The 20,709-nt window shown below is 47.9% G+C and overlaps 1 protein-coding gene across 1 annotated transcript in view; it reads left to right on the top strand.

The window, feature by feature from the left end:
* Nucleotides 1-3,717: 3,717 nt before the first annotated feature.
* The window catches only part of SEC14L5 (SEC14 like lipid binding 5), a 53,975-nt gene continuing 36,983 nt past the window's right edge, over nucleotides 3,718-20,709 (top strand). The window contains exons 1-2 of the mRNA XM_024214335.3: nucleotides 3,718-3,760; nucleotides 11,906-11,982. Of these exons, the coding sequence (XP_024070103.1) occupies nucleotides 11,920-11,982 (63 nt within the window). The 5' untranslated portion in view covers nucleotides 3,718-3,760; nucleotides 11,906-11,919. The remainder of the gene's footprint in view (nucleotides 3,761-11,905; nucleotides 11,983-20,709) is intronic.

Genomic DNA, 20,709 nt, shown 5'->3' with positions numbered 1-20,709 from the left:
TTTCAGGAAGACTTTTACATGCTTTTCAAAAGAGCCCATTTTTTAGCCTGACCCCATTGTTTTCTGACAGTATCTCATCGCACAAGTCATGTCCCTTTTGAGATTGCTTTAAGGACAGTCTCCTATTAGCCTTGTTACTAGCCACTACCCTTTCAGAGAAACGTTGAAAGCTAAGATCTGAGGAGAATAATGCTGCCAGAATTGATGTAGATTTTTGCTAGGATAACAAAACTGTTGTCGTGCGTTACTGTTACGCATATGGTATTAGGTTAGAGGCAGAAAGCAGAGCAGAAACACTGACATCTTCCCATAGTAACCAGGAGACAAAATGGGAAAGGCAAAAAGAAACAAATAGCATGTGCACAGAAGCCAGTTGAAAGGGCACCTAACTGAAATGCATCTTATTTTTACAGGGCCTGTTCTAGCACTCCCATAAAGCGCCTAATTCTGCCTTCCGTTGCAATTGGTATGACACTATTGTAGAATTCTCTGTAAAACTTACCACTGTAGTATCTAAAAGATCTCTTGGTGTCAGTGGCTGTTATGACCATGTAACTGGGGTCCCAAAATGTTCTAATGGAAATAAGGAGGAGCATTTACAATAAAGATGAGGAAGCCCTATAATGCATTGGACTACAACCTGCAGTTAAAACTAGTGAAAAATAACAAGGGTTATCCACTAGAGGGGAGCCCATATTGTCCCATTAAAGTTATTAAAACATAATCCTAGATTGCATTCAGTGCACTGCAACCACAAACTTGCAATCACACATTGAAACAAAATGAAAATGGCTGGAGTTTGGCCTGGAAGGCTGTGGGTTTGAATCTCACTAGATTGGTGTTTCTTACTCCCTAGATCTGTGCATTTTTGCTTAAGCATGACAGAAGATTCAGTTCTTACTGCTTATTTGTTTTTGTTTTGTTTTTCCTAATGAACAAAACAAAAAAGATATGAGCAAAAATATTTAACAGCTACAAAAGAGGCTGCACAGCCAGGTACCAAGGGTAAAATCTTGAAGGATCAATAGTGATGCAGATATGTGCGGTAAAGAATCACTGATACAATATTTTGTGATGGGATAGGTAAGGCTGTTGTATGAGGGATAATTTGGGTTAGTGGTTGGTCGGGACTCGAGATCTGGATTCTCTTCCCAGCTGTGGTACTGACTCTGTCTTTTACCTTGGATAACTCACTTCATCCCTTTGTGCCTCAGTTTCTACATCTGTAAAATGGGGATAATTATACTGACCTACCTCACTGGGGTGTTGTGAAGCTAGATCATCAGTGTTTGCGAAGCACAGTAAGTGGGTTTGAGAGTCTAGTACGAGAGCTTTTCTAGAAAGGGGCATAATAATAATAATAATAATATTTCTCTATAGAAATCCCCCCAGAATGAATCATGTCAGGCACATTCCTAGTTGGGGAAGCTTTTGCTTACTCCTAAACCCACTAAAACTGATTGCTGCCTTTTTGTTAAATGACGCTAGATTAAAAATTGGAAAGTTTATTAGCTGAGAACCATTTCTCATCCTCAAGTTAAATGTCCCTGAAAAATGCTTTGGAGTCAGCTAGCATTTCTGAGCCTCATGATGCTGGTTGATGTGCTGAAAAGTGCCCCGCCATTGAGTGACACCAGGTGCATGGAAGCCCAATACTGGAGAATGGAAACTCGCTTCCAACCTGCTTTAAATACAGCTTTAACAACCAGGTGCACTTTGCAGTTTAATATTTAAAGAGGCTGTTTAATGTTTAAACAAGACTGATTTTCTCTGGATCATCATTAAGCACATGTGAAAGGAGGATGGAAAAGGGCTTAGTGTGACAATATGGAGGGGGTTGTCCACAGAATGCTACTTTTCTGTAGTACAGGGACCTTCCTTCTACACTGGATTCTGAAATACAACGTCTAACCAAAAACTTCTAGGACAGATTATAGAATTTCCCTGCTGCTGCTGCTCTCTGGATACATTCTTGATGCTCCCTGTTTCCCTGGGTATTCCCAGAGGAGTTTGTTGGGGAAAGGCCCCGTGGTGCCACAGTCTGAAAGGGCAGACACCAAGCAATGCATCTACACTCAGAGTTGAGGAATCCTTGGCAGAGTTCCAATCCAGCAGTGAGTCTTGGGTGCTCCTGATTGTGGTTGCCGCCAGTCAACTTTCCTCAACAAACCCCTCCAGTGTCGTCTTCTATGATAACCTCCCACAATAGTCTCCCTCCTTATTCCTAATGCAAGGTCACAAGCTCCAGTACTCACAGCTCCATGCAGCTCTGGGCAACAGTGATATTGGGTCTGGCTTCAGTTTGTCTTTCTTGGTGATTTCTCCCTGGCACAGTGCTCCTCCTGTCCTGGGGCATCGCTGGTCGGCTGCTCTGTACCTCCCAGGCTTCGGGCTGGTTCGCCGCTACTTCCCTTTGTGAGGGTCTGCTTCCTGTAGGTCCTTATGGCTGGAGCTCAAGACACTCACACCTGGTCACTCTCCCTCTCTCCACTCCCCTGATACAACCTGCACTTCCTCATCCTAGACCTAGAGAAATCAGCACTCCCTCTGCCTCAGGACAATGTTTGAATGGGGCTGTGCTCTCTAAACTCCAAGGGGGTTACATTTATTTCTCAGCGAATACAGTATATAAATTGTAATAAGAACTAGGCCTGTGTATGTGGTCATACATGTTGTTAATTACAGAACATTCACTCCTCAGCCCTACTAGCACGTGCAGCATTGGGCCACAGTAGCCCAAACATAATACTGGAGGGAGTGGAGCTGTTAGGCTGGGCTGTAGGTCGCAGCAGGACTTCAGGTGTGTGGGGGGGCAGCTGTTTGGTAGAACTTGAGGCAGGGTGGGGGGCTGGGTGGTGCAAATGGGGTCAGGGTAGCTGATGGTGCTCTAGGTGGTACCATGACTAGGGCTGCAGGTTAGTTACAGGGGGACAAGAGTCAGGCGTCAGCCCCATGCAGAGGGGCGGGAGATGGTGGGGGGAAGCTGGAGAGTGAGCCTGCCCCCCAGCTCTGGGAGGAGGGCAGCTCCTGGGGGTGGAAGTTGGCGATCAAGCCTGTGCTGCACTTACCCTGCAGCACAGCTCCTCTCCCACGGGGCTGGGCCCAGCATCCTGCTCCTGGCATGACGATCAGGTGTGGAGGGCTGCAGTACCGCACTGCTACTCAGGATGGCCTTCCCCCTCCCCTCCCCTCATGACCAGAGCTGCAGGAGCTCCTGCTGCTTGATGTGGATGCAAGGTGAGCTTGCTCACCAGCCCCTACTCACCCCACCAGCCTCAACAGGCAGGAATGGAGTTGTGGGGCTGGCGTGGAGGATGCTCTTGTGGGAGGAAGGGGGCAGTGCCCCTCTGCAGGGCCAGCAGGAGGGCATTTTTTAATAAAAAGCAGGGAGCAGTCGTGGTACACCTAGTACCCCCACTTCTGCTGCACTCAGGGTCACTGTGCCTTATTTTGGATGAAAATAATAATAAATCGGCAGTCTTAACTATACCTGGAGCTGTGAGGGACAGTGGGCGTAGCTCTGTGTCGTGGGCGGGGCTGTGCGGCACAGAGGGCGGGGCTATGAAGTGGGCCGGCTCTGCAGTGGGCGGGGCTGTTTGGCACAGTAGGCGGGGCTCTGTGTAGTGGGCGGGGCGCTGGCGGCGCGGCGATTGAAGGGCTGCTGTATGCCGGTGACCGGGAGAACAGCCGCGGCAGCAGAAGGCCGGGCCACTGCCTCCGCCATGGATCCGGTCCGGCTGTTCCGCGACGCGGTGTGAGGGTGAGTGCCGCAGAGTGGGGCCGGCTCCCAGCCACTGCAGCACCCCCAGCTCCCTGCCGCCCCCCTCCCCCCGTGCCAGCTCCCCCGCAGCCCGCCTCCCACACACCCGGCTCGGCTCCCCCGCAGCTCACTGCCGCTGCCCGGCTCAGCTCCCCCGCAGCTCAGCTTCCCGCCTCCCACACACCCGGCTCGGCTCCCCCGCAGCTCCCTGCCGCTGCCCGGCTCAGCTGCCCCGCAGCTCAGCTTCCCGCCTCCCACGCACCCGGCCCGGCTCCCCCGCAGCCCGCCGGCCAGCCCCGGCGCATCCTCAGAGTTTCCCTCCCTATGCGGGTGGCTCATCTCCTCCGTCCCCGCCTTTCTGCTTTGCTATCCCGGGCCAGCCCCGGCTCTGGTGCATCCCGTGGGGACGGAGCTCCGGTTCCCTCCGTACTTGGCTATTTCTACCCTGGCAGGCGGTGCATCCCAGCTGTCCGCCGCGGCGCCCCGGGCTCTCCTGGCAGGGCCAGGGACAGTGCCATAAGCTGCCCCTCCCTCCGGAGAGCGGGGTGAACGCTGGGGAGTCGCCCCCTAGCTCCCTATTGCCGCTCCAGGGCGGGGAGCTGTCCCGGGGGCTAGACTGGGCTGCTGGCCCTAGACCCTGCTTGCTGTTGCTCACCGCCTCACCCAGCTGGGGAGAAGGACCATTCCGCCGCATCCCCTGTCGTGAGGCTCATGTCCGCTCCAGCCCCCTCTTCCTGGGTGAGGGGCAGGGCGGAGGGAATCTCTTCCTCTGTGTAACTCCAGTGCCAGCCTTCCTTGCTGCTCTGAGCTTTGCGCAGCAGTAGGGAATTGATTGGACTCTGAACAATTTCGCTGCTGGCCACAGGGCTCTAAACAGCCCCTGTAAAACTGGAGAGACAAGGTGGGTGAGGTAATAACTTCTATTGGACCAACTTCTGTTGGTGAGAGAGACAAGCTTTCGAGCCACACAGCGCTCTTCTTCAGGTGAGTTACCCAGAGAGCAGCAGCTAGGTAAAGTTAGGTGCTAAGCAGCAGCTCAGGCACTGCCTCAGGAAGACGGCACTTCTGTGGGTCCCATCGAGCAGCTTTTCTTTGCAACCATAAAGTCTGGAAACTTACTACCCGCCGCTCCAGTCGTGAGCCCTCACGCAGCTCTGCTGATGCTTCTCAACCTGGCCTGCAACCCCCTGTATTAATCCTGTCCTGGGCTCCCACATAACTCCGCTAATGTCCCTGAATGCTGACCTATATCACCCTTTCTCCTAACTTCTCCTGCGTGGGACCCCATGGAGCCTTCCCAATGCACTTAAATCCTGAACTGTGCTGATACCTGCTGATCCAGTGTGTCCCACAACCTTTGGTAGTTCCAGACTCGTAACAATGGATAGGGGTAAACTGCTGTATGATGTGGAAGAAGTTAATAATGGTCTATTCTCACTTGAACCAACCGGGATTTGATTTCTGCCCATTAGATGCTGAAGACTTCATAGTAAGGCTACTCTAGAGTAGCTTAGAAGAAAATTCCCATTGCATCAGCTGCAAGTTGGCAGCCCTAAGGCAAGACTCTGTCAGTGGTGCTGGACAGGTATATCTTGTGCTCTCTGATAGAACACCAGAGGCTTGCATGTACTAGGGCTCCACTGGTGCAACTGAACAAGCAGTAGCATGGGTGGGATTTTTTTCTCTAAAGTTGCCTGGTGCAGGCACTATGTCTGTGGGTAGGAGAGTGGGGATGTGCTGATGAGTATAGCTCAGGGAAGGGACTAGTGGGTGGAATGAAGGAGACATGAAAAAATGTCAGTCTTGCTGATGGGAGAAGTTGGAGAAGATCTTAGTTAGAAGCCTCAGGGGAGTGGAGAGAGGAGTAAAGCTGTTGGAGTGGTGATGAGTAACTGACAAGCCTGAAAACTCTTCTATCTTGCAGTAAATCACTTTACACTGTAAAATTCATTTAGGAAAAAAAAGACTAAGTACTTAGTTGCCTTCTATTTCTGGTTCCCATATCTAACTTCTCTTGCCTTCTGATTTTTTTTAAAAGCTTGAAAACAACTTTTTTCCCTTAGCAGTCTTATCCTTTCAAAGTCTCTTCCCTTCTGCCTGGGCTTGAAATGAACAGGGAGCTAACATTGGCATGTCTGCCCCAGCCTCATCATGGATATCATTAAACTCTTTTCTATATAGCTTCTTATTCTATGTTCATCACCATGGTATTGGAGTAATAATCTTCCAGTAGTGTATTAAGCAAGATGATGAACGCCTTTCTTGTGGTGTTTTCTCCTCCTCTCTCCAGGTGCAAATTGTGTGTTAATTCAGAGGTGTGTTTTGGTAGGGTTTCTTTGATGGTGTTAGGGTTGTTTTGTTTTGTTTTGTTGTCCATGTTACACTCTGTTTTTATATCAGAGAAGGCAATACTGAAGAAGTTTGTCTTGCATTTAAATGTAATATGGAATTCAGTGGATGGAATGCTAAGCTCTGGTTTTGTGTGGGTCTTACTAAATGACCTTTTAAATAATATTTTTAAACAAAGGACTTTCAAAAGGGCAGGTTGTCCACAACTCCATTTGATGTCACTGAGAACTGTGGGTTTCTGAAAACAAGGCCCAAATATTTCTAACTTCAAAGACTGGCCCCTGCAAGTTACTATAAAAGTACTGATATACTTGGCTCAGCTCCTGTGTGCACCTTGATTGGCTTTAGTGCAGGGTTAAACCAGGCCTGACTGTTCTCTGGCTCGGCATACTAGTAGTTTGGGTTCCCTTAGCACACTGGTAACACACTGAATCTATGACTTGTGCAGCAATAAGAACGTCTGCCTATATTATGAAACTGTTTGAAGATGATACAATGGTGAGCCTTGCTCAAAGCTCCAATTCAGCCCCTTCTCCACTGGTGCTGTGCCTTTGTGAACAGGAGGTGCCTGCATAACAGTCCCAGTGGTGTAGTAGATCTTCTTAATGCATCAGTCGTTGTCTATACAGCCTGTCAGTTCCACTCTGTGAACTCCACTACACCAGGGCCAAGTTTGTTTGAAGCCACTTAGCTGTACAAATAGCACCGCACACACCATGGCACTCAGTTGTATGCTGTTTGGCCAGTGATCAACTTCATCTGCTAGCATGTCTAGCGCTTTCCCCTAGAAGCCTGCTGCCAGCTGGCCTGAGGCTGACATGCAGGTGCTGGTGGCCATCTGGGGAGATGAGCTCCGGGAGAGGCTGAACTCTGTAAGGAGCTCTGTGCTGTGTAACTGGGGGTATGGGCTTTAATCAGAACAGCGAGCGGTACTGTGAAAAGATTAAATATTGGAACCAGAGTTCCTTCCAATAAAGCCTGGGACAACAAAAGTAGGTCCAGCTCTGCATGTAAAATGTATCTGTTCTCTAAGCTGGACTGAATTGTTGGACCTTCCATGCAGCCTCCTATGCTACTAGCTAGCATGGAGGCTACTTGCAATGCAGTAGTGCGAATGCCACCTTTTGAACCGGGTGCCCAAGAGGAATGAGGAGCTGGCATGGGAGTTGCCAGCCTGAGAGATTCCCAACATGTTGCCAGGATCTCTCTGGGAAATCCCAGGATCCAGACACACTGTGGAAATGGCATTCAAGCCAGTTTGGCAGGAGAAGAAACCTGGGTATGAGCAGCCTTCTATGCCAAGTATGCAGATTTGCATTGTATTAGGTCTCAACGGGGGCTTATCTTGAGACCCTAGCTGGAAGTGTTTGCTTCTCCCTTGTTCTGCTAGTCTCCACCACTCCTCCTTCCTTTCTACCACTCCACTTTTGCAGCATAATTTTATTGCATCCCTTGGTATTCCAATGAATGGATGAGATATTGCTAGGTTAATAACCCTGTCACTTATTTTTTTCATTGTAATGGCCATATTGCTCAATAGGCGTAGAGGCAGGTGGACAGGATCCAAATTGGTGGAATGGTTGGTGGATCCAGGAAAAAAGAGAAGCTGGAAAGTCCTATTGTTTGTCATCGAGAGATGGAAAAGGGATTCTGATCGAATGCTTTGGTTATGAGGATGAGGTTCACTTCTGGAGGACAGAACAGCTTTAGGCAGAAGATTCTAGAATCTCCAGAGATTTCCAGAAGGCGAGGAAGGAGAGACATGAGAACAGATGGTTCCAATGAGAGAACTTAAGAGGTCAAGAAAACATGACTGCATAGTTGATCCAGCAACTGGCTCCTGCCAATACAAATGTGCTAGCCAGGACAGCACTATTGTTGCTCTTCCCCCTACTCTCCAGTAGTTTCTCAGGCATTCCCCACTTTCACAGGAATGGGGCAAGGAAAATGAGAACCCCAAACATGCACTTCTTTCTGTAAAATACTATGGTTTTAGTTACTGTAAATGCTAGTCTGGTTTGATACTGCAGCTGGTCATTGTATGTGTAATACAGTAGATTCCAGAAAAAATCAGACAAGTAGCACCCTTTAATATCGATTGCTCAACAGTTTTTTGTCCTCGACAATGTCCCTCCAACTCTAAGCCAAATCGCTGCTGAACAACGAGAAATAACTGCAGGAAACCATTCAACGTGTTCTACTCCCCAAAGCACTCTTGAAATCCCACCCAGAAGTAAGTGCTGCAGTGGAGTGTGTAAGTGATTTGGGAGCACAAGTCCCATTGACTTTTTAGTTGCACTTGTGCTCTTACATTATTGTAGTTCCTGTATAGAAACACAGGATGGGAATTTCACATCTGGCTACACGTCATAAAATCTTTTTGCCTATACAAAGATAAAAGAAAAAGCTGTCATGGGAATAATAAAAATTGTAAGCTAGATGTTAGCATTTTATTTAGAATCAGACCTACAGGCTCTTTCCCCCAGTTCCCCCATCTGTATAGCGCAGGGTACAGAATAGTTCTAATTTGAACAGCATGCTGTCTGCAGGCTGGGCTAATCAGTAACAGCCCCAGTTGCAATAGCTTGCCTTTTGATGCACAGGTTGCTGCTTGCCCTACTGCTTACTCACTTCCCTGCTCATTAAGGACCCCCTTTTCTTTTACTTGTTCAAATTGCAGCAGGCAGATGATATTGCTACATTAGTTACTAAACTGTTGTGGGTCAGGACATCTCCAGCTTCACTCCATCACCGTGTTGTCCCCCGCAGAATCTGTAGCTGATTCACCACTATCTAAGGTTTGTGTAATCTGGGAATGACTTCATGAGCCATGGTAAAAGTGGGTAGACAGGCTCACCTAGAATCACTGTAGAGATGGAGGCTTTGTTAATATTCCTCAGTGGGAATATAGTCCCTTTCCCTCAAAGTCATGAATTTCTGGAAAAAAAAAAAATTGGCCGTGGGCACGTCACTGAGCCATTCTCTACATAGCTGGGCCCTTGCCCAGGTGATCCATTTAAGACTTGCACCGCTACTGAGTAGTATCCATTGGTTAATGTATTCCTGGAGACTGGCCAAGAGTAGGCACATGGGTTCCATCAATAGCTCCTGCACAGTTTGGGAAATCCGCTGCTGAAAAGTTCTTCAATGATCTCTGCTATACTGGTCATCTCAGTAACATGCCCGTACAAGGCATTATGTAGTGTTCCTGCATACCTACCTTCATGGTGACATCTGCCACCACAGATTTCTGAACCCTAAACTGGGCCAACTGACCAGTAACTAGGTAGGTCGGGTTTCTATAGGAGGATCTTATGGTGTTTTCCATGAGGAACAGTGCTGTCATCTGGGCAGTTCAGGGGCTGCAATGTCTGTACTATCTGACCACAGAAGGTTGTACAAGTCTCCTTCTGTCTGAAGTTCTGCAGCCATTGCTGCTTGTCCCAGGTCTGAAGAACAACTCTAGCCCACTAGTTCGTGGCCATGGTCTGCGCCCACTCTCTAAGCTTTATCCAGTGAACATAGTGCTAAGTGCTGTCCAGAGGGGGGAAGTTGTATGTATGGTGCAGCATGAAATTCCTCAACTGCTAGTCTCTATCTCAGGTACATTCCACTGCTATCTTTGATGTCTCATGAGTACTGTCTAGAAGCTTCAGCAGAAGCCATTCTGGCTGTGTGAAAGGTGGGCATTCATCCTGAATTCCTAGAGCTTTTCTGAAGATGGAAATTGTGCCAGCACCTTTTCCCTGGGAGTGATGGGAATTTTCCAGGGCATTTTGAGTTTGATATTTTCTCCCACAGCCCCCCTTGGCTCCTAGACCTTTCAAACTCTTTCTCAAGCCACTGCTGCAGGGAGTTTGGCTGGGAATTGTGGAATAGGCACCCAGGGGGGTAGTAACTTTGTAACAGTGTGGTACAGCGCAAGTACAGGCAAAACAAAACTATACCTAAAACAGCATGGCTACTGTTATGCTGCCTTGTTGGACCTCATGCTGGTGCCATTCCGCTGGTCAGTTAGCAATGGCTCATTTCTCTAGCGTGGACACAGATTAAGACTGACTGCTCTTTTCTGGGTTGCTGCTTTCTCCTTGGAGAACTCTTTGCCCCCTCTGTAGAGAGAGGGCATGGATTTCGTATACGGGAGCTAGATCAGCGAGTGCTAACCGGATCACGGCTAAATACCTTTGGCTGCTAGGATTCTTCCACTATGTTACCCAGAAGGTCCCTGCACAGGCCAGGTATCACAGTTACCTAATCAAATTACAGCCTTATGTTACAAGGTGCCCTGTACTCCTTTTGGCTCTGGTACCTGTTACATGATATCAGCCTAGCTTTCTGGGTGCTCATTTGCCCTCGCCCTGTTTGCTTTCCTCTGGTATCGGGTGCCCTGGTGATGGAGTCTCTCCACACTATTGGGCTTGCCTCTATTCGATTTCAATGCTGATGCTGTTTCTCTAAGATCCATTGAGCCCTGAACCTGTCGTATGGACCTAAAGAGTTGTGTCTGGCTGAATGTGAGACTCTCCTACTACAAGCCATCCCCAAACTTTATTCAGGTACTCAAACTTTTGAAAGTGTCTGAACTGTGATAGGCTGTTCTCTTTGCAAATCCCCCCTACCCCCCCTCCTAATATTGAGATGCTTAGACCTTCCCCTGTGAGAGGGTAAAGTGGCATTCTTGTCTAAATCTTCCTGAAGCTGGTGGGTGTATTGCTGCTTAGAGCCTTTTAGCTCCGTTTCACCTCCAATCCTTGGCTTAAAGCAGGGATTAGTAGTTCTGTGTCCTAGCCGTTGAGTTCAGTGCTGAGCGACAGTACTTTCAGTGTCTGCACAGCACTGGAATTTGAGTGGGGTAGGAGCAGCATGGATTCTCAGACCCAGAGCCTCTCTTCTGTGTTCTCAGACACTTGGTATTAATAGCAGGGGAAGGAGTTGCAGAAAGCCTTGTAACAAGTTTTTTCTAAGGGTGTATGTATTCTCTCGGGATGCTAGTTGCTGGCATGTGTTTGAGGGTTAAAACCCCAGCGGAGGGATTTTGATGGGATCAGTGAGCGGTGACTTGGATAAAGGAAGTGCTGAAGTCTGTACTGTTTGTAACTGAGGCAGTTGTTTTCCTTCATTCCACTGTAAGCAGTTGGCGTTGTCCTTTGTCAGTGGGTTGCGATTCCTAGTTAAGTGGTGGGCAGGTTTTGTAAGCACTCTGCCTCCTTTGGCTTTCTTAATCAGGTGGGTTAAGAGGTGTTTTAAATCCCACGTGCCAGACAAGGAGATGCAGGTGTAACTGTTCCAGCACTGTGGATTTGTGTGGTGGTATGAGACATCGGGTAGAAGACACAAGTTAGAATTCAGGCTAGGTGAGCTGCCTAAGGGTCTCGTTCTCCCAGGGTATGGTCTAGCAGCTCTTTGACTTAGAAATCTGTCTCATGCTCTGAACTTGTGCTGCTGTTGTAAGTTGCATTTAAGCTCTAAGTGGGATTCACAGCAATGGTGTTGAGAAGCAGAAATGTGCACTGCTTATATGCAAGACAGTGTGGCCTAGTGGGTACAGCATTACACTGGGACAAGGGAGACCTGGGTTCTATTCCTGACTGTGCTGCTGGGTGACCCTTAGGCAAATCACTTCACCCCTCTGTGCCTTAGTTTCCCTATCTGTAAAATGAGGATAATGATACTGTCCTCCTTTTGCACAGCACCTTAAGGTCTAGTGACGAAAGGTGCAAAATATATGATGATGCTTATTAGAGTTGAAGTGTTCAGTGTAAAAATCTAAAAGCCACTATTCCCTTCCCATTGCAGGTGTGCGTTTAAAAATGGTGCAGAAGTACCAGTCCCCTGTTCGAGTCTACAAATATCCCTTTGAGCTCGTCATGGCGGTGAGTGATGTTGCACTTCTACGTCTCCTCCTACAGCTGAACGCTCGACTGCAACCTCTGGCATCAGGTGGTGGGAGGTGTTGGGGCTCCGGTGTGAGATCATGGATTATTTAGAGCAGGGTCCACGAGCCATACATGGCCCACTAGGGCATTTCATAAGGCCTGCGGCCTGCTTCAGTGCAATATACTAGTAGCCGATTCGTTAGTGTTTTGTCATGTTTACATTTTAGTTTACACAACTGCCTAAATAAACAATACTGTACATAGGTTGTTTCTATATAAATACATATGAAACAAGCTGAACTTAAAATATAAATCAATATGGGTGACTTTAAGTCTTATTAAAATATGTAGAATCTGTTTGGCTCACACAAGGGTGTGCTTAGGTTTATATGGCCCTCCTGTGCAATAAGGTTGGGCACCACTGATTTTAGAGGAACTTCTCTTTAGGGTGAGTTCGGGGCACAGACTTCTTCCTTCCATTGCAATCTTCTACATTCACTGCCGTACTCCAGAAATAATCAAAATCTGCTTCAGTCTAAGTATTCTTTTAATCTAGTAAAATTTGTTTATTTCTTGCCCATGGGCATGAGAACAGTGTCAGAAGGAGAGGAAAAAACATGCCATCTGTGCTGTTTACATCCTTTTTTTTTTTTTCCCCACCGTGTTTGCTTCACTGAAGGGGAGTTTGCGCGTGGGTCCCTGAGCAGCCACCTGTAAGACAGAGCTGCATCCTTCACAGCTGATTCTTAAAGCCAATGGGACTGTTGTTGGTAAAAGCTATCAATGCCTGTGAAAGGGCAAGCAGCCAGCTGTGCTTGGTTAGGCCCTTGTTTAAGGAACCATCTTTGGATATTCGCAGCCTCCCCAAATACCATTTTGCTTAGAAACTCCCATGGTGAGGGAATATTATTAATAAAGTGGCGATGAGCCGATTCCATAGGTTTCTCTGATCCTTCTCAATCTGACATGAGATCTGTGTATGGGACCGAGACTATGTAGATAAGTGTGATTAGAGCTGGTTAAAAAGTGGAGGGTAGAGGGAGGGAATCTCTTGAAAAAAAATTCCCATTTTTTTCCTTTGAAATTTTGATAAATTTTGTAGTTCAAAAAAGGCTGATCAACCTTATGTGATGCCATCCCCATCATGGTGGATAAAGGTAAGGGCTCTGGTTCTATAGCTGGGTGGTTTTTGCTACTACTCCTAGTGTGATATTTCTGACTCAGCTACCGATCTCTAAGGAATGAGCTGAATGGCCCTTGGGTGGGCTTGCACCTTGCTCTGGGAGACTTCAGAGGGAAACACTTAGCAGCTGGTCATTCAGCCCAGAGGCCCACATATGGGTTCATCTTGTCACATCTTGTTCAGTGGCTGTGTAGCTGCTCGGGAAGACTGAGCCTTTTTGGGTCAGAACATCCCCAGTATGTTCCATGTGCCCTTACTACTGAAGTAGGACTCTAGCTTTTCCTAGTAGCTGACACAGATGGTGAGAAAAGGGGGGAAACATTTAGATGAATGGGTTGAAGTGTGTCCATGGATGGAGGATGTATGCACCATTCCCTAGAATGGTTTGCAGCCTTGGGTTCCTATTGGCCCCATTGCTATGTCTGGATTCCTGCATGACGGTAGTGGCCCCTTGTGCCTTTCCTAATGTACAGCTGGTATATTACTGTACAACTGGTCTGGGACCTGGTTATCCAAAACAGCCGCTCATCCTGCCTCTTGTCACAGCAGTTAAGACTGGCTGGCAGGCTCTTGCAGTTGGCTCCTAAATTTTGAATGCACCATTATGGTGGTGGTGCTTTCTAAACAGAGGAATCCAGTCCTCTGGAGGCTCCTTCACAACCAGCCTAGTGTGAAAGGCAAAGTGTACGGCCCTCTTTTCTTCAGTGTTGGACTGATTCTTTTCACTCGCTTTCTGTCCTTGCTAATTTGTGAAGCGAACTGCCAGGGCCGTGTGTGCTATGGAAATTGGCAAAACATATCCCAGGCTAATGAAGCATGTTGCTTGCTGTGGTAGGAGCTTTCCGCATCTTCCCCTCCATGCTGACTCTGTACAGCCCCTGTTAAAACAATACAGCAATGTTCATTACAAAGAGATGTGCGAACAGCACTAACATGCCAGATGTGCGTGTGCTTCTCAGCACCATCACAGTCTATCTTAGCAGGATTGCCCTGATGCCAGATGCTAGTCAATAGATTGCCTGCTAATATAAGGACGTTTGCCTCTAGACAAATCCTTTGTAAGCTGGTTAGCAGAACTCCTGGAGGCCAAGGCTTGATGGGTTTATTTTCGAGTGGTTTAGTTCTGTTTGCTTTTGGTTTCAGGATGCTTTCTACTTGACAGAACTGCTAGCTCCCTGTGGTTTGAAGACTTTGGGAACGAAAAGTGACATTTAGTCCTTTATATGTCTAAATAACTAAGCCTTGAGTCATCTCTGCAAAGGTAATAGGTGCATTTTACAGATGGGAAAACTGAGGCACAGAGATGAAGTTACTTGTCCAAGGTCACACGGCCCATGTGAGGCCTTTACTCTGTGTGGCCTTGTCTACCACAGGCAGTCTGTGGCAGAGCCAGGAGTGAAACCCAGATCTCCTGAGGCCCAGCATCCTCACCCCGCCAGGCATAACGTGCTGTTAGTGTGAAGGCTGAAGTCACAAAGATTCTAGAGATGCTGACATTTGAATATAGTAACAGTGGATCAGTCACGGTGCAGTCTCAATTATCCTATTAGACGGATTTAAACGGAATGTTCCATTAGCGTGGGAGGCAGTGAGCATTTCGCACAGATGCAGAGTGCTAAACTGTCACTGGGTGGCAGTTACGCATGGAGAGTGGGAGTAAAATGAAACCAGCTCGCTCTTCAGCAAACGACTTTGCCATCACTTATGCTCATACTTACGTGTCACCATAAGCCAAGCATTCTCATCTTCTTCGGTATTGGAATGCCCCAAAATGCTATGGGCATGTTTTCTGGAGTGCAATGATTCAGTACAGTGGTTCATGGGGTGGAAGGATGGTCTTGTGCTTGAGGCATTGGACTTGGAAGCAGAGGACCTGAGTTCAACTCCTAGTTCCATGACAGATCCCCTATGTGACCTTGGGCTTTGCATCTCTTTGCCTCAGTTCCCCCATTTGTAAAATGGGGATGACAGTACTACCTGTCTATTCAGGCTGTGAGTGTTGTGGGGTAGGGAGTGTATGGACCGCACTTGGCACAATAGGGCCCCAATCCCAGCAGTGCCTAAAGGACTCAACCAGAGTAAATAATAATAATGGGATGTGTCTGGTTTTGATTTGTAATTCCTCAGTGCCCATGTGTATTCTATTGTGAAGCTTGGATTTTAAATAGCTTTATATAAGCTTCAGGTCACATTTAAGGAAGGTACATATTAGGGTGTAAACAGATTGACTGACTGTTCTTTAAACTCTTCTGTATTATGCCTTCCCTGATCACCGCCACAGTTGTTGAAAGGTATGTACAGTCCTCTGTCTGACCCAAAAGCTCATTTGTATTGTGCCAGGTGCTGCACAGATGCATAGTAAGACAGTCTTCAGAGCTTACAATCTAACTCGATAAGAAAAAGGGTGGTAGAAAATGGTATAACATGCAAGCGTGGCGGTGACTAGCAAATGTCCTGTTTGTTTTATGGGTTTGTTTGCAATAGAATGACAGGTTCAGTGCATCTATCTGTAGGATCCATCCATCCCATATGGATACAACAACGGCTCATATTATCTATATGACAAGACATGCAGACAGGAAGGGTATCTAGGTCAACTGCAGTCCAGTGTTTTATTAAGTTTACGGTATTGATACATCCCAGTATAAAGGTTGAGGAGTCCCTAACTGGTTAAAAGTGCAAGTCTAGATTTATATCCCTGATTGGCAGAATCAGAATTTTAACGGAAAGGTACATTACACACACTTCTGCTTCTGCAGACTCCATTTTCAAGCTTGGATCCTGTTAGCAGGAGAGTATTCCCCCTGCAGCAAGGAGAGCAATCTCTGTCTGAGTAGCTGGAATCTAGTCTAAGCAGCTAGAATGCTGCAGCAGATGGGAGAGGTCTGTACAGAGCAGCCGAAGAGATTGGATGGAGCTCTGAGTCAGCGTCTCCGTAACTGAGGAAGTGCCAGAGAGGCACTTGCCTGCAGGTGCATGTTACCCACTCTGCCCTTCAACGTTCTGCGACTGACACACGACGGCACTTGGCAGCGAGCAGCCTGCCTGCCCACTGCTCCGAGGTTCCTTAGGAGCTGGCGTGACCTAGACAGTGACGCAGTTTTCAGAGTGTGTCTGACATGGCATTTCTGGCTGACACTAGCCCGGAGTATCTGAGATGAGCAAGAGCCGGAAAAAAGGGTTTCAAAATAACCATCCCTGTACATTGATGGGAGCTGAGCAACTCATACGTGGCTCATGAAATTGCCTAGTATAGATCAGTGCAGTACTTACAAAATGGGTGTTACTGTGGGAAACCAAGTCTCATTTTAATGGAATAATTAAAACTCTAGAAATTGCCTTCTGAGTGCAGACTAATGGTCTTTTTACCTGGATACCTGTGTCCAACAATGGTCCATATCAAATATTTTATAGGAAGATGTCTCCTCTCTTCCACTCTCCAGCTTGCCCTGTTAGTTCCTGGATTATTCTTAATGTGACTGGGAGAAGCTAATGGGTCTCAATACTTTTTCAGAGCCCACAAAAGTCCCGTTGTTCTATGACATGCTTCAGTGTGACCTGATGGTTTGAGGCCACAGTACCATGTTGTGCTGATGCGGTACGAACAGCACGACATCCTCATGCCCAAGTTACTCTCATTGGACAGATACCAAAAATGACAGCCCTGGTTAGACACGCTGTCTTAGCTGCCTTCGCTTGTCCAGTTTCTATACCCCTCCATTATTAAGCAGAGTGAGAGTGAGCAGCATCAGTCTGAGCATATGGCCTCTGCATTCCTCTCTAGCTGGTGGTGTAGGATGGTTCCCACGTACTGAATATGAAGTGCTTGATAAATGCTCTTTGCTGCTGAGAGCAGCTATTTGATTCATCCAGGACTCTGAAACAGCTGCTGGTTGCATTTGTTTACTCTGGACTTTAATATGTATATTTTTGGGAACATCAAAAACATCTTTCCCTTAACTGCCTTCTGTTGTTGACGATTAGTGTGTGGTACTGAGGCAGTGTTGGGGTTGAGACTTCTGTTGGCTTCGAAGTATTCCATTTGAATAGTTGGGAGGGACTGAGCCCAGAACTACTTGAATTCTAGGGCAGATCCACACAAAAGGAATGTAAGCTTCCTTTCACTGGAGTCCATACAATGCGCCTCAGGCCCTAGACTCTTCCTTCAGTCTATCCTCCCTTTCTTGCTTGCAGACACATCACCATGTGCTGTGATGATGTGAGCTCAAGCTGAGCAGGGTCATTGTAGGTCAGCACCTGGATGGGCGAGCTCTAAGGGTCACCAGAGGGGGGTGTTGCACTTTTCTCAGTACTGAATCAAGGCCCTGGCATGGTGTTAGGGGGCACTGTGCTGTTGGAGATGTCCTTATTATTTGTATTCCAGTAGCGCCTAAAAACCTGCTTGGGCCCCACTGTACTAGATACATTGTGCATAAAGAGAAGATGGTCCCTGCCCTGAAGAACTCAATTGACAAAGTAAAATTGAGGACCCTGGAGACTTGTGGGTATTAAATATTTCAGGCAGGGCACTTTTGGTAAGAGTGTAAGTCTGTTAACCACATTTTCTTGGTCAAATTCCAATCTGGGTTATGTTCTGCCTACCTGAATTCCCACTGCAGCTTCTGGAAATGACTGGTTGAAACTGTCCTGTCTTGCACAAGGGTGCGATGCATGTGCACTTCCCTGCATTTTATTTGTAATAACGTGGATCAAACTTTTCACTGGTCTGTATGTGTCCAATGGTACATCTGGCCTGGCCTGCTCTGCTCCTCTCCCCAAGAGCCTGGCTGCCCCTGGGCGCTTTGCTTCACTACCTTCCTTCTCCAAGGTACCAGACTTTCCCCAAAGTGGGACATGGGGAAATTTGTCCAACTAGCAATCGTTCCTCAGTAGAGCGTGGCTTCTGGCCCCACTGCTGAAGGGTCATTTGCAGAGTCCAACATATCCTGATGGTTGATCATGTCTTGACCTGTGTAATGCTTCCTGGGGGTAACCAGCGTTGGGAGGCACCCACTACCACCCGCCCTTAGTGTGAGAGAGCCTTGTCTGTGCCTGGTATTCAGCTCCCCCACTCCACCAGCCAGGCGCAACACACACACACTCACTCACTCACTCACTCTCCCCTCTAGGTTAGCAACAGGCACATTCAAGCCCTCCAAGCTTCTCCCTGGAGTGTCTAGCCCCTGGGCACTCTGGGAGCAGCAAAACTGTCCATACCGCAAGGAGCAGTACACCCCAGCATACCAGGTCCATCTCAGATCACTGCTCTGCTTAACTCGCAGGACTTACATCTGTCTATAGTGAAATCCAGTATTAGTTTAACAAAGCTCAGAGAGTCAAGTAGCAGCCGACTGGCTGCGACGCTTCTCTGATGAGACCTGCACACTGTCAGTTTGCCTCCTCGGTGAAGGATTCTGTGTATCTCTATGCACTCCAGGATATGCCAGCCCAGCCCTTTATCTTTATTCATACACAGAATAGCCCCTGCAGTTTTTTACACTGTCGATTTTTTTTTTCTTTTTTTTCTTTTGCAGTCTGTGCTCGTGTACCTGGCTCAGTATGCAAATAGACATATAATACCCATCTCCCTGTCTGGCCATTTGTGCATCATTTACCTCCTCCTGCCTGAGGGAACATCTCCAAGCTATGTCACCTGCTGGGGACCTGCCTTAATGCCAAGACCTTCAGAGCATCATTTTCTCCTCTTAACTCCTTCAATATTATCCATACGTACATTTCACAATGGTTATGACGAGCAGTGGGCTACTGGCTCTCGGTGGAGACCACCAAAGAGCAGAATGAGAGAACTGCTATGCAGATATCCGACGCAGGGGATCCCTGTACAACCTTAGGTGCTGCACCCTCTGTGTCCTCTGCCTGTTGGCATCAAGGGGACCTTCGGTAGGTTTGTATTTAGATAGCAAATGAAGGCGAATACTGTAGCAGAATAGCCTGACTGGAATGGTGTTTCCTGTCAGATGGGAGATGGGGCAGGTCGTGATTTCCAGGATTAGCAGCATCCAGCTACAGCGCATGTCGTGGTCCTGGAAGGTCTGCTGTGTCGCTCAGTTGTGGATGCATTGTAATAACCAGCTGGAGTTAACTGAATTGTTCCTTTCACTGAGTCTGAAGGAATGAGGCAGATCACTGGCTCCCGTCCAGAAGGCGCTAACACTAGATCAGTGTTTATAGCTCTGGAGTCCAGTGGATCTCTGGGCTGGAGCGGAAGTATTTGCTCAGTCACAGAAAGCTCTCACTTATCTCCATAACTGCTTTGCGTGTTTTTGGAGGGGTTTTTCCCCTGGTGGAGTCCTGACTCCTCTGCACCTTCCCTCCACCCCCAACCCCACCCATGTTTTCTCTTGTGTTACCCTTGGGTAGACAAGAGGCAGGGTTCTCTTATGATGGATATCATGAAGATTCTTTATTCCGTTTGCTGGACACACACATGGCCCTTGTTGGTCTCCTAGACTAACCCATAGAGCCTGAGCTGCCATGTGTCACCACACAAGGTCTCCCTAAGTGCTGGTCTGACTTAAGCAGACACAGAAAGGACTGCTGGCTAAAGTCCACTCTCTTCGAGCCTTGGATGGTGGTTGACACAACGTCTGAGCCATAGAACTGTAGGGTTAGAAGGGACCGCAAGGATCATCTTGTTTAACGTCCTGCCAAGATGCAGGATTTATTGTGGCTAAACCATCCAAGAGAGATGGCTGTCCAGCCTCTTTTTGAAAACCTCCAGTGAAGAAGCTTCCACCACCTCCCTAGGCAGTTTGTTCCATGAGGGAGGGTCACAGTTCTTTCTAGAGTCAGTCAAAATCTCTCTTCCCCACCCCGCCTCCCCACACCAGCTAGAAGTGGCTACTAAAGAGAAATGCAACACCCCTCCTCTCCTCTGGGGGGATGCTGCTTTGGAGCTTTTCAGCTCCAAACTTGACATCATACCTTCACTCCCCTCTTCTCCCCCCCCCCCCACTCCATTCTCCCAACACAGACCCCCTCTCTAAGGCTCCTCTGCACTGGAGGATTGCATTGAGCTAGAACACAAGCTTGAGGAGTCATGGTAACTTGCACAATGGTAAATGTGACTCAGCATAGGAAGGGACACGTTGTGTTTTGAAGTGGTGTCAGCTGGTCTCAGTTGGCCCTAAGGTGAACCCTACTGTTCACAGCCCATTCGCACGACACTAAACATAGTGGTCTCTGTCTACGCTGAGTGCTTAACATCATGTTAGCTAGCAGGGCCCCTCCAGGTTATTTTGTAATGCGAGGTAATTTTTCTGATGTGGACGAGCCTTCATGCGCTTGCTAGACCCCCTAACTGGGTTCTGCGTGCAGTGATTTGTCCTCCATTTTCTCCCATCTTGATCTGTGCGCTTGGGCCTGTTTCTAAAACAGCAGCTCTCTTTCATGCCACTGTATCCAGACAGCCCCACTGTGGGAGCCACAGAACCGCTCTGGCCGCCGGGTGGGGGGGAGAGCCGAGCCCCAGCTGGGGCTCGCTGCCCTGCCCCCGGCGCTCTGGCTGCCGGGGGGGGGGG

Source organism: Terrapene carolina, unplaced genomic scaffold, assembly GCF_002925995.2.
Source record: "Terrapene carolina triunguis isolate 2854851 unplaced genomic scaffold, T_m_triunguis-2.0 Scaffold93, whole genome shotgun sequence".
In the NCBI taxonomy this organism is placed as follows: domain Eukaryota; kingdom Metazoa; phylum Chordata; order Testudines; family Emydidae; genus Terrapene; species Terrapene triunguis.
The sequence above is the reverse complement of the archived record's forward strand: the minus strand, read 5'-3'. Positions and strand labels throughout refer to the sequence as shown.